The sequence below is a fragment of the Microcebus murinus genome, chromosome 10, assembly GCF_040939455.1.
Source record: "Microcebus murinus isolate Inina chromosome 10, M.murinus_Inina_mat1.0, whole genome shotgun sequence".
In the NCBI taxonomy this organism is placed as follows: domain Eukaryota; kingdom Metazoa; phylum Chordata; class Mammalia; order Primates; family Cheirogaleidae; genus Microcebus; species Microcebus murinus.
The window spans coordinates 5,924,859-5,938,348 of NC_134113.1; the positions used below are offsets into that span (position 1 = coordinate 5,924,859).

A 13,490-nucleotide genomic window follows, 5' to 3' on the forward strand; every position below is an offset into this window, starting at 1 on the left:
AGTTGTGTTGCCGGAAGCATTTTTTTTTTTTTTTTTTTTTTTTTTGAGACAGAGTCTCACTTTGTTGCCCAGGCTAGAGTGAGTGCCGTGGCGTCAGCCTAGCTCACAGCAACCTCAAACTCCTGGGCTTGAGTGATCCTTCTGCCTCAGCCTCCCGAGTAGCTGGGACTACAGGCATGTGCCACTATGCCCGGCTAATTTTTTATATATATATATCAGTTGGCCAATTAATTTCTTTCTGTTTATAGTAGAGACGGGGTCTCGCTCTTGCTCAGGCTGGTTTTGAACTCCTGACCTTGAGCAATCCGCCCGCCTCGGCCTCCCAAGAGCTAGGATTACAGGCGTGAGCCACCGCGCCCGGCCCGGAAGCATTTTTAAGATCCTTTAAATTTCACCCCAGAAGTTGAATCCCTCCTTCAGATGGTCATCAGCTCCCTGCAGAAGAGGGGCAGCCCTTAGAGCCTCTGCTTGCCGAGGACAGCATCTGGGGCATGAGCAGACACTTGTCCCCATCAAGCCATTCTCTTTCTATCGTCCTCACCTGCCGTGGAGACTGCCCATGTCCAAGGCTGAAGGGGCCACCGTCACTCACGGCAGTCCTTGTGGAAGGAGGAGTGCCTGAGCGGAGCAGCTGCCAAAGTCAGTTCTGAAATGTTTGGAATCCTTCCCTGGGGAGCTGCCACCAAATGACTTCCCTCTGGTGCCACCCATGCTAATGGACCAGCCTAATAGAACGTAATTAATTTAAATTCTCAGGGTTTAGAATTTTTGAACCTTCTGACCATAGTTGGTCTAAGATTTATTTTTGCATATTTGCTCATCATTAGAGTTTTGCCAAGTAAATTAAAAGGTCTAGACAGAATTCTGGACAAATGGTTAAAGTATCCAGGAACACACTGTGTGCTAAGGGCCCTGGCGTACCCTTTGTTTTGTGTACAGGTGACAGGCATGCAGTCTCACTCGCATAACAAAGCAGGGGCTCTGAGAACCCCTCCCAAAGGGACCTTGTCCTCCTCCAGCAATCTCTCTCATCCTGGAAACTGATCATGGGTTTTCTTTTAAATAAAATGGAATTTGTAATTTTTGCTACTTCATGCTGACTCCCTTCTGTTCAGCCCCCTTTTCAGCCAGGCCAGGTTGCTGGTGTTTGGAACACCTTGAGCTTCTGCGCCAAGGGGCACTAGATCCTCCAGGCCACGGGCATCGAAAACTATGCCATGTGTTTTTATTTAGGCCATTTTCAAAACTACACCTCGGATGATATTAATTTGCATAAGTCTGTTTGGACATTGCCAAGCTCCAGGAGGATTAGGGATTTTGGGGGATGGGGTTTGAGATGCCACTGGGACTTGCCCGTCACCAGGCCATCACCTCGGAACTCTGGGGCTGTGGTCACAGGGTGCTGCTGCCTGCACTTCTCCCTTCCTCTGGGTAGACATCATGGGGACATCCTCCACATACCCTAAGACATAGGCAGAGGAAGGAAAGCTCTGCAAGAACTAAGGAAATGAGTGTCACCTCTAGCCATTGGCCTGCCATCTCCCTGCCTCTGACAACTTGCCGAGTTTGTCCTGGTATTAATAGACATTTGCCCCCTTGAGAGAGGCGATTGTAAAGTGTCTTGCAACCTAGGAAGGATAAAGGTGTCTAACTTGTCCCTTTCTTCACGTACTACTGTCTGAGCACATCAGCTGGGTGCCTGCTCTAGTCAAAGCCCACACAACCCCAAATTCATTCTCTGCCCCCCCCCCCAGTTCAGCTCTAGGGAGTTAGCAGTCCCAGGGAAGACCCTGGAAGGGCTGAAGTGCAGGGAGATGCACGTCTGGTGCCTGGCAGGCCTCCGTGGTCCTACCCACTGACCATCTTTGGCCTCTCTTTCCCCATAGCCTAAAAGACACAACCAACACCGACAAACTAATTGTTTTTATTGTTCTGTTTACACACACGTGTGTACACTTTGGGCCTAACTAGTAACCTGTAACTATGGAAACGGAGGCTGCCAGCACAGCTGCGAGGACACGGACACGGGCCCCATGTGTGGCTGCCACCAGAAGTATGCCCTCCACTCAGACGGTCGGACATGCATCGGTAAGTAGGTGCCTCTGCCGCACACCACCTTGCGCCACCCCGCCCCACGCGGGTACGCCGCGCGGCCTGGAGCCTGCCAGCACTCCCGAGTCCCGGTTTCCCAGAAGGAAGCGTAAGGGGAACAGGAGGAGGAAGGCCGTGGTAATGATGGAGATGGCAGGTATCCCCAGAGGAAGCCCAGGGCCAAGCCCCCCTGCCTTGTGTTCCCTGGTGACACCCGCCTTTGGCCTCCCTAACAGGGTTTTCTGCTTGTCCTCGTCCTCAAAGTGAGGGGTGGTCCCAGACAGATGTTCTGTGGGGAGAAGGAAGGCGTGTGCACCTGAAAAGGGCATCTTCTCCTGAAGCGCAAGGGTTTCCTCCCTGAGGCAGACGCACTCAGCCAGGTCCACGCAAGCTGCGTGACGGCTCCTGTTAGTCACGTGAGCCGCCTGCCTACCACAGTCTGGGAAACCAAGAGGTTTTTCTCAGAACTTTGCCTTAATTCATTATTGTCCAGAAGTCCAGGGCAGATGGGTGGCATGAGCCCTATGTGGGGTTGGGTGTTTTATTCTGAGGAACCGGCCTCTCTCGGGACTTCTCGCCCTCTTGAAGTCCGCAGCATCACCCCGCCCCATTTACTCACCCGTCCCGTGAGTCTCGCTCACCTCCCTCCTCCTGGTCCGTATTTCCAAGGGGAAGCTTGAATATTTGTGATTATTTCCTGCCATGATTGCTAGTAGGCTCTTTTCTCCCACTCAGAAGTAGCAGCAGATTTTTTATCTGAGGAAGAGAGGAGTTGCAAAGTTGGCACCAGCGTTCACCCTCTTCTTTCTCTTCAGTGTTAACAAACTTCAGAAACCCCACACAAGTCAGTTAGCACATTCATTATTTATTTTTAAAAGGCCCCATTTCTTGTTGTAAACTCGGAAGGTATTTCTTGAGGGGCCTTCGGGGAAGAGAGAGGGTTGGTAGCAGGCAGAAGCGCGAGGAGCAGAGCTGGCGTCCGCCCCGTCCCCCGGGACTCTGCTCTGAGCATCTCAGGGAGCTGGGCCCTGGGCCGGTGGGGGCACCAGGCCGTCACCTCTAGTCTGGGGCTGTGGTCACAGGGTGCTGCTGCCTGCGGTGGTTCTCCCTCCCTCTGTGTGGTCTCTTCTTTCAGACAGCCATTTTTTTTTATTCCATTTTTATCTCATTCTTCCTGCTTTTCTGGTGATGGTCCCTGATTGCCTGTCTTGTCTGATAACTGACGTTCATTAATTATTTTCAGAGCAAAAAGCCAAACCAAACCAACCAAATAATCAAAAAAAAAAAAAATTAAAAGTCAAACCCGGTCTCAGACCAGTGTCTCTATTGCAGCCTGATCCCATCTAGAACCTCCTCCCCTCCAGCCTCTCTCCCTCTGCTGTCCTGCCTGGGGGCTCTCGCGGGCCACGCTGGCCTCTCGCTGTCTCGTCTGCTCCAGGTCTGCCCAGGGTTTGCCATCTCCAGCGGAGCCGGCCCTGCGGCCGCTGGACCGGTGCAAACAGCTGCCGGGCCAGACACACACCAGCCTTTGTCTAACACATCTCGTCTTTGTCCGCCTGACTCATCCTTTCTGATTTTTTTATTTTTTAATGTCTGCTGCATGTGAAGGTCCCTGCTTGAATCCGCTTTCTAAAGTAACTCCCAAGCCCTTCTTCTCTCCCCTCTCGTTAGAAAACATCCTCCATGCCAACTCCTGCTGCGTTGCTCCCTTCCTGCCAGGATGAGTGCCTTTCATCTAACTTTGCTCACTGTTAATCATCCCCCCTTGGGAACGAGCGTCTCCCTTCTGAGCAAAGAAACCCGCTAACCTCGCACACCGCCCCACAGGAAGCGTCTTGGTGCAGCCAGCACGCTCCCTGGCCCGCCCGGGCCTTTGCTCTTCTGCACGCTCCTAAAATGACTGACCCTTCTCCGCAGCCCCTTGTCGGGCACCTGGATGTTTAGCTCTAGTCCTCTATAGACAAGCAGGCAACCAGCGCTGCCCAATCGACCCCGCGGCTTCTCTGTCTGTGCGATTGGGTCCGTTGTGTGTGTGTGTGTGTGTGTGTGTGTTTCCTTCTTAATTTTGCACAAGTGTTTGGCACACTTCACGTCCTTGTGACCGGGCATCTGCTGTCCCAGGCACATCCATCACCGGACCTCGCGGCCCTGTCCCTGTCCCCTTGTCCTGTGCCTTGTCCCGCGCCTGCCTCTCCAGCCTGAGCAGGGCCTGTGATCACCTCTCTCCGTGCGCACGCAGCGGTGCGTCTGCTTCCAGGCCCTCTGCCCGAGCTGCCGCCACCTCTGTTTGCTCGTGGGCCCGAGTCCCGTCTGTGACCCTGGGCATTTTGTGGTCATTCCTCCTTTTCTGCACGACCCCCGCCCTCGCCCTTGCTGCCTCTCGCTTTGCCCTGAACATACCCACCTGGAGGTTCCTGGGATTAGCCCTCCGCGCGGACGCCGTGCTGGCCCGGTGCACCGCGTTGGCTCTGTGTGCGCCACGCCGAGAGGCTGACTGTCTTGGGCCGCGGGAAGTGGGCTCTCATTAACCACCGGCTCCATGTTTGTCCCTTACTTGTGTTTTAGAGAAGGATGAGGCTGCAATTGAGCGCTCTCAGTTCAATGCCACGTCAGTAGCTGATGTGGACAAGCGGGTGAAACGGCGGCTACTCATGGGTAACACTTTTCTTCCACTTCCTTTGTCGTACTTGCACTTGTGTGTGTGTGTGTGTGTGTGTGCGCGCGCGCGCATATGTGTGTCTCGGGCATGTGCTGGCGAGTGGGTGTGAGCATGTGTGTGCTGGCGTGCATCTGTGTGTTGTGAGGTGTGCCCACATGTGTATAATCATGTGTGTCTGTGTGTGAGTGCGGGGGGCTCCAGTCCAGATGTGACCTCACCTTTTCCTTTTTAAAATTTGTACCCTCCATCAAGCACATGTGTTCTTCGTGTCTGCTGGCCTGTGCCTGTGAGGAGACACTTGCGGGCAGGCTCCCCTACTTGCAGGATGCACCCACACTTGCAGCAGGACCCCAGCATCCGCTGAGCCGCAGAGGAGGCACTCAAGTAGAAGGGGGTCCTTACCCGTCTCCCCCGCTAGGAGGGAAGCCACCATCCAGGGCCTCTGGTACCTCACAAAGGAAAAGCCACCTACTTCTCAGGTGTTGCTCAGAGTGTCTTGGGAGGCTGCTGGCAGGGTTGATCCAGGGCCAGTGGGGGGAAGAGAAGGAAGAGGAGAAAATCACTGCCCTTGGACAGCTCAGTCTGCCTACTCCCTCACTCACTCCCGTGTCCGTCAGTCGGTTCCCCAGGGCTAGGCTGCTGGCCTCTGGGCTGCACTAGCTTCCCAGGGCCTCCTGAGCATAGCTGTCGTCACCGGGGCTCTGGCTCTTGGATAGCTCACACCAGCCTTGGCAGCTGTGGCATTGGGTGGTGCAGTCTTCCTTTTTCAGAGGAAGAAACTGAGGCTCACTGGGGTACCCTGGCTTGCCCAAGGTCGCACACTACCCCACCTAGCTGAGCTCTGCCCAGAGGTCGTGGCCATGTGGGCTGTCTCAGGTGTTGGGGTCACAGGACCATGAATGTCAGAGTCTGAAGGTCCCAGAGAAGTCACCTGGTTTTGTGGACTTTGTGGACTACCTGGTTTTGTGTGTAGACCTTGGAGGGGCTCAGCTGTCTAGAGGAAGCAGGAGGAAGGTTAGGGGCAGAGCATAGGGAGAGAGGTGGCCTTGTATGCTAGTGAGGAAGCTTGTGGCCTGGCCAATGGTGTTCTGTGAACCTAGAGTCCATGCTAGGCAGTACTCAGATGAGCACACTAAGGGCCAGAGAGGCCAGAGCCTTCCCCTCCCCTGGTCACACAGACAGATGGGACAAGCTCGGGCTGGAAACCAGCTCTTCGCAGATCTTTGGACAAGGCTGTCTTGTTGACTTGGGCAGTCTGGGTTGGCCTGGGAAAAGCTGGAAAGGGTAGAGGGAGTAGGATTTGAGCCTCCAGCCCAGGCCCCAGCCAGCAGGAATGACCAGTACCTTCCAGGAAGGCAGGAGTCAGTACTGTGGACTTTCTGGAAAGATGGCTAGAGGTGGCAGTGGGAGACCCAGAGTTGTCAGTGTTCTGAGGCCATGCTCAGGTCTCAGCGTCACTCACTAAGAGTGGTGGCACTACTGGCCAAAGCCAGACCAGGGCAGGACCGGGAGCTGGGCCCCTCAGGTACCCCATGCCCTTCCTAGGAAGAGGACAGGTGGCAGAAGAGGGCTGAGCTGCGTTGGCATAGAGCAGGTGGGAGGTGCAATGGGTGGGTCGGTGGGGAGAGGGACCTCTGTACTTCTTTTTATAATTAAAGTTTGTGGAAAATGGCCCAGAACCAGCTCCTGGAGCAGGTTGGGGAGGTGAGGAGGGAGGCACTGAGAGTACAGGTAACCTCACCCTGGGTTTGAAGGCAGACGGAGGCATCGTTTCAGGGATTCTGTGCTAGGCGTTGGGGTGGGGACCAAGGAAATGGCTCTCTGCCTTCCCACCTCTGGTTATCAAAATCTCCACATCCCACCCCCTTAGAGCCTGCCCTGCCCTACAGACAGAGGAGACCTCTCCTTCTGGTCTCCCTGCACCAAGGGGACAGGGCCCACAGCCAAGGCCTCACCCTGAACCAGGTAGCCAGACTCAGAGGCCTAGAGCATAGGCGAGCCCCTATCTCGCAACCTCATAATTCTTAGCACCTGTCTCTGAGAGCCACCTGTGTGATAAATACCTGGCCCCCAGGGAGGTATGGCTGTCCCCATGCTGTATTAATAGAGGCAAGGTATGGAAAGCAAGGGAGGTGACTCTTCCCTTCTGCCCCATGCTGGTCAGAGCACACCTGGGCATCACACTGAGAGCCAGGCCCTGTGCCGAGAGAGCAGCCTGGATGGGGAGGGGACTCGGAGCAGCTCAGCCCCGTCCGTCAGTGCTGCCGCATCACTGGCCTGTAGGAGGGAGCACCAGTGCTTTATCCTGACAGCCCTGGGCTGCTGGGCAGCTCGAGCCCTGTTTGGGGTCTGACAGGCAGAGGGGAAGGACCCAGCCACAGATGGAGAAGGCAAGACATGGCAAAGTCAGACCCTGGGCCACCAGACTCCCAAGTCTGTGCCCTGGACCACTGCACTGGCCAGCTCCCACGAGAGCTGGAGATGGGTGCCTGGCTGCGAGAGGAGACTGGGAGGCCAGAACGGTCTGATGTGAGCAGGGCCCACTGGAGTCCTGGGACAGGCTTCCTCCCGAGCAGGGCACCTGTGCCATAGTCACATGGAGGCTAAGACAGCCCGCAGGTTTCTTCTGGCCCGGAGTTGCCAGTGATCTCCTGTGTTGAGAGTTTATTTTTAGAGTCGGTAGGAGAAGATGGAGAGAGGGCTCCCTTCCCCCCAGGAAGTGGGCAGGTTCAGAGAGCTCAGGGCAAAGGGCTCCCAGGGCTGCTTTTGCCAGCCCCGTGAACCTCTGGGCACACCCATCTTTGTCATTCTCCCTGTGGGCCACACGTCGGAGCAGACTTGCCTGCAGGTCCAGAGTGAAACCTCCTCCCTGTGGGCTCTCTCCTCTCCCCGTGGGGTGCCCAGGGCCACGCCCTCCGTCCTGGGTGGGCACGCTGTCAGTCTCCTGGAGGGCGCGTGGCCTGAGTGCCACAGCTCCATGCAGGCTTCCTGTCCAACTTGCTTTCCCCCAAAAGCAGATGCAGGATTTAGATTTCATATACTCTTACCAGCTGTTTAAATTAGAATTATTTTGGAAATACTTTGTGCCTAGGCTGAAGAGGTCAGAGTCCCTCAGATATCTGCAAGTCTTTTAATTAACAGCTTCACCTTTTAACACAGCCAAGAGCCAGGGCAGAAGCGAGAACCAGAGGACACAAAATACGTGAACAGAAACTGAGGCACTTTGCCCATCTCTGAGCCTCTCAGTTCCTTGCTTGAAACCTGCCTGCTCTTTGTTTGCTCAAGTTGTGACATTTTGATTATAAGGTTCCCAGGTTTATAAACCAGAAGTGACGTGACATGAACACGAAGTCATATGAACCCCAGTGTTGACTGAAATTCTGCAGTGTTACTTGCAGCAAGTCTGTGCTCTTGGCTGCCACCTGGCCAGCTCCCAAGACAGTCCTTAGGTGCACAGAACTTCATCCTCTGGCAGCACCAGGATACAGAAATGGCCATCTCCGTCAGAAGCCACAGAGGGGAGGACGTGGCTCAGAGGGGTTCAGTGGCTGCAGCTGGCGAGGACGGAGCCGGGATTCTGGCTCCAGGAGGGAGGAGAGTGCCCCCAGCAGCAGACACGGTGGTTGGCAGTCTGGCGTGTGCATGGGAAGAGAGATTACCTCCAGAGAGCTGTTCTGGGGGGCTGGGGGCCCGGGGCCGCTAGCACAGTGGTGTGGGGCCATTCAGGGCTATGCGGCCCTGCCGCACTCTGGGGTTCTCAGTGGCACCGAGCAGGACTGTTTATGGCAGTTACCTGTCACTGAGCACAGGGGAAGGACAGAGTCAGTTATGTTGACTTTAAAGAGGCCTCAAAACATGTAACCAACTTTAGATTGCCATGAAAATCAGTTACAGTTTCTGAATTTGAAGGGTAGAGTGGTAAATGTCAAGGACCTGGTAGGCTTGCTCCGTGACACACCTGTGTGCCTAGCGACGGGTGCGGGTCGAAGTTTGCCGCAGGCTCCTTGGGACCCTGCTTCTGGGGAGATGGGCGGGATGCTGTGGGTCAGATGTGTCAGCTTCGGGTTGTGCAGCAAGTTCGTTCCCCAGAAGAACGCTGAGGGCAGGTGATGTGTTCATTTCCTACTGCGGCTCTTAACAAGTCACCACAATCTTAGTGGCTTGAAACAATGCAAATTTATTATCTTCTATAGGTCAGAGATTGGACTTGGCTCTCACGGAGCTAAGATTGTAGTATGGGCAGTTCTCAGGGAATCCCTTTCTCTGCTTTCCCAGCTTCTAGAGCAACCCATGTTCCTTGGCTTGGGGCCCATCCTCCACCTGCGGTGCCAGCAGGCTGGCCTCTCTGTGACCCACCCACTGTCGCAGCCCTTTCCCTAGCCCAGCTCTTCTGCCCCCATCTGCCACTTTTAAGGACCCCTTGTGATCTCACTGGGTTCATCCAGATAGTGCAGGGTCACCTCCCATCCCAAGGTTCCTAACACTTGTAAAGTCCTTTTTGCCATGTAGGATCACAGGTCCTGGGGTTAGGACATGGATATTTTAGGGGCCATTATTCTGCCTAAAACAGGTGGTTGAACTTGGGCTGGGAGAACCGCCGTCTGGGTGGAGCCCACACCTGCCCTCCTCAACGACTTAGCCCCAGGATCACGAACATCCCAGCATGCAGCAGGGGCTCCGGGGCCAGTCCTGAGAGTGTGGGATGCACCCCACCCCTTCAGAAGGGCCGCTCTCATCCCCCAGCCCCTGCCTCAGGCAGCCTCACACCTCGCAGCTGCCCCCCCTGCCTGAGCTCTTCCGCCTCACCAGGACCACCGCAGCATTCTACAGTTTGCAAAGGACTTTCCAGCTGGCTCACCAGTGCGTCTCCCACAACCCTGCGAGGCAACTGTCCCCATTTTACAGGTGAAGAACCTGAGACCCTGAGAAGGGCGATCACTCGGTCAGTAGGCAGCAGTCTGGGCCAAGGTCTGAGACCTGTGCACACCCAAGCCCAGGGCCCCCGCCAGGCCTGAGGGACGCGCACCGCAGGCTCAGAGCTTCCCTCCTCGGGCACGAAAGCAGCAGTGTCCACATCCAGCCTGTCCCGAGTGGACTGGCAGCCCCCAGGCTTCCCCAGCCTCACAGCCACACCGTGGGCAAGTGCGAACGTGTTTTGGAGATGAGGAGACAGTGGCACAGAAAGGCATCTCGGAGTTCCTGTCCCTGTCCTCCTGCAGCACGCCTGCCTGGCCAGGCTTAGGCCCACACTTTTCTGCCTCCTCTCGGGGCCTGGCCAGGAATAGATGCGGTGTGCTGCTTACAGAAGTCAGACCGCTGGGACACTGCCCGAGAAGCAGTGCCTGGTCTGAGGGGCCTTGGGTTCCTGCAGGCACGGCCCCTGGAAGCCTTACCTGTCCCTTTGTACAGTAAGAGCCCTCTTCATTAACGTCCCCCGGGCCATTGCCCAGCAGAACCTGGGCCCAGCGCCAGCATCCATGAGTCCCTTGATCAGCAGACGTTGCCTGGGCGTCTCTCGGAGGCACGGCCCAGACCAGCAGGAGCCCCGGGGTGGCCAGAGGAGAGGGGAAGAGCTTCAGGCTTGGGTTCCAGCTCTGTCCACTCCTCAGAAGCTACACTTGCTCAAGCAAGTTTCTTCTCTAAGCGTGTTTCCTCGTCTGTAAAATGAGGATCACAACAGTGTGCACTTCCTAGAGTTATCGTGAGGATGAAATGCGCTAATAGCAGGAAGTGCTTAGACGGGTGCCGGGCAGAGTACGCGCTCACTGTGTGTCGGCTGCGTTGGTGTCGTTGGCGTGCAGAGGTGCAAACGCTGGAAAGGGAGGCTGCCAAGAGCTGAGTTGCAGGCGAGCAGGCAGGGCACAGCTGGCGTTCTGGTCTTCCCCAACCCTTCGTCCCCTAAACCTGCCTCCCCAACAATGCGGCCATCTCTGTCCTGCTTAACCCCTGCCAAGCCCTCTGGAGCATTGAGAAAGCAGCCGACCTGGGCCTCGTGTCTGCACTCAGGGCCCCCTGTCCTGCTGGGAAGAGGAAGAGAGAGGAGGCTTTCTGCTGCCCACAGGGCTGGACCTTACCTTCTAAGCCCTGGGTTTCCCATCCATCACATGGGCTTGATCAGCTTCCCTTGCCAGGCTCAACAGAGCCGGAAGTGAAAGGCTGGAAGGGCCGGCACCGAGCCAGTCCATAAGGTCTGCTTTGTCATGAGGGTTCCAGGCAGGGGGCCGAGACTGGAGACCTGGAAGGCCAGGGAAGACTGGGAAGATGGGAGCTATTGTGGTAACTATGGCTGACACTTAGGGACACAGACTGCTTCCCCTGCCCAGCTGCCAGCTCTGTGCCAGCTCCCCTGTCTACCCAGGGGCTGCCTGCCTATGCCTCCTCCAGGGAGGTGGTGCCTGCATCACTCTTGATTTCACCAACCTGTGTCCCAGCCCCCTTGCCCCACACATCCACACACCTCCTGGAGCCACCCTCTGTCTGTCCCTTAGGCTCTGCATATTCAGCCTATCATGCCACCTATCACTCTACCCAGGTGCCACCTTGTATGATTCTACCTGGCAAAGGCCACCTTGTGTGTCCAGACCTCACTGGACCTTCCTTCCCTGTCCCCTCTGCTCACCCCTCCTCTGCCCGCACCCCCTGCCTGGGATAGAGGCTAGGTCTGCACCAGCTCAGTGCCCCCAGCATACGGCACAGGGCCTTGCCCACAGTAGGAGCTTGTGGGAGGCTGGTTGGCACAGTCATGAATGAAGGCTTCCTAGAGGAGGTGCCGGGGATGGGTGGGGCTTCACTGCTCAGACAGGCAGGTGTCCAGCTCAGAGAGAAAGGATAAGACCCCGAGCCTGGGCATGCCTGGTGATGAGAAGGGGCTCTAGCAGATCTGAGTGCTGGCCAGTGAGGTGGTAACACAGGGCAGTTCCCCAGAGCTGGGTGCTCAGCAGGAGACATGGCCGGAGAGTAGGGGGGCAGACTCTCTCTCCTGGAGCTGGGGCTCCCTGCCCACTGGCTCTGAGACTGAGCTCTGTCAGAGAAGGATCAGGTCAGGCTACACCCATCATTGGACTGGTCCCAAGAGTGGCTGGTCTCTAGTCAGCTGGGGCCTGAGCTCCTGCCCCAAGTTTAGGCACACACATACACACACACAGCTGGGGCTGGCAGAGGAAGGTAGGTCACAATGACTCAGCTGTCTGGAGGGATAGAGTGGGTGGGGTTGAGGCACAGTGCCAGACAGGGCTTAGTAGAGACAAGAAGGGGGCAGGGCATTGGCTGGCCCAGGTGGGGAGACTGAGGCCTGCCCAGGGCCACCTTGGCACTTCTGGGGACCAAGCCTGGCTGGAGGGGTCCCTCTGTTGCCTTACCACCTGCTCAGGGCAGCAGAGAACCCCACAGACAGGAGGTGACCCTGCCCCCCGGCTTCCCTCATATTCCACTCCATCCTGGTGTGGACCAGGCGTGCTGGGGCCCCACATGCTCCCTCTGGGCCCAGCCCTCACCCAGTGTCCAAATGCCCAAGACTATGCCTCGCTGCCCCGCCCTGGCCTCTGCCACAGCCTCTTCCCTCCTGGCAGCCCCATGGGCTGTGAGGTGGTGGCCGGAGCACCTTTCTCAGGCACACATCTGAACAAGTCTCGCCTTGACTCTTTCCCTTGGCCACTGGTCCAAGTGGGCCCCAAAGCCATTCCAGATGTGACTTCAATGCCCTCAGCCACCTAATCACTCCTCCCTAACCCTCTTCCATTTTTGCTAGCACAGTCCTGGCACCAGCCTTGCCAGCACCCAGGCAGGCCTTGGCATGGCAATACTGACTGTCCCCTGTTGCCACAAGTGGAAGGCACCCAACGCAGCACAGTCCTTTGTTCACCTGCAGTCTTAGGAGGAGCCCCAGTGTGTAAACACGTACTGGCCAGGGCCCTCTGCCACCCTGCCCTCCTGGGAGACTAAGCCTGCCCCTCCTGCCGCCCCTCCTCCCCACCATTCATCTTGCTGGATCCGACTAAGGGTGGCCAGGGGAGGCGCAGACCAGGGGTTAGCCAGCGGCTCGGAGCCTCCCGGTCTGGTCTGAGGAAGGTGGGTAGTTTCAGGTGGCTCATCCAGGCTGTGTCTTTGTTTTAAGGACTTTGTGTTCTTAGAGCAGAGAAATCTTTGCTTGGAGTTTTGCTCCGATCAAAGAAAGTGACTCCTTCCGGTTTGTTGTCCTGGCCCGTGTTCTGGAGTCAGACCTGGCTTCGGTCCCGACCTCCTCGTCTCTCACTGTGTTGGTGCACGGTCATCTTGCGTCTCTGAGCTTCATGTTCTCACTGGCAAGAAGGGTGCAGTCTCTGGAGCAGCTCTGATGAGACACCGACGTGCAGCGCCCGGGTCTGCGTAGCACGGAGCAGACGCCACTCGCGTCCATCCTGCCCATCTCCTCCTCCGGCCCGTTAGCATTTAATGTACAGGGCACTCTGGAATGCCGGTGAGGAATCAAACCTTGACAAGTCCCAGACAGGGAGGTGAGGAGCACGGAGCCTGCCAGCCGTGGTCAGACTATGGGCTGATGGGAAAGCTGGAGAAGCAGCAGGATTAGCACGCATTTCTCAGACTGGTGGGGAGACCCGCACAGCTCACAGGCTGGGGCTCCAGAGAGGAGGGAGAACAGACACGGGCCACAGGCTGCAAGTGCCAGCTTCACCCTGCCCCTGCCGCTATCCCCGTGCAGCTCCGGGACAGGAGGGGTGGGTTGGAGGACAAACTGCTGCTA

General features: G+C 56.7%; 1 protein-coding gene across 2 annotated transcripts in view; it reads left to right on the forward strand.

Moving 5' to 3' along the window:
- Nucleotides 1–13,490, forward strand: part of SCUBE1 (signal peptide, CUB domain and EGF like domain containing 1) — a 124,737-nt gene that overhangs the window by 71,733 nt on the left and 39,514 nt on the right. The window contains exons 6-7 of one of the 2 annotated variants that reach the window (XM_076006930.1): nucleotides 1,972–2,088; nucleotides 4,657–4,746. In XM_076006930.1, coding sequence (XP_075863045.1) covers nucleotides 1,972–2,088; nucleotides 4,657–4,746 — 207 coding nt within the window. The remainder of the gene's footprint in view (nucleotides 1–1,971; nucleotides 2,089–4,656; nucleotides 4,747–13,490) is intronic. The other variant, XM_076006931.1, reaches the window with a different exon arrangement.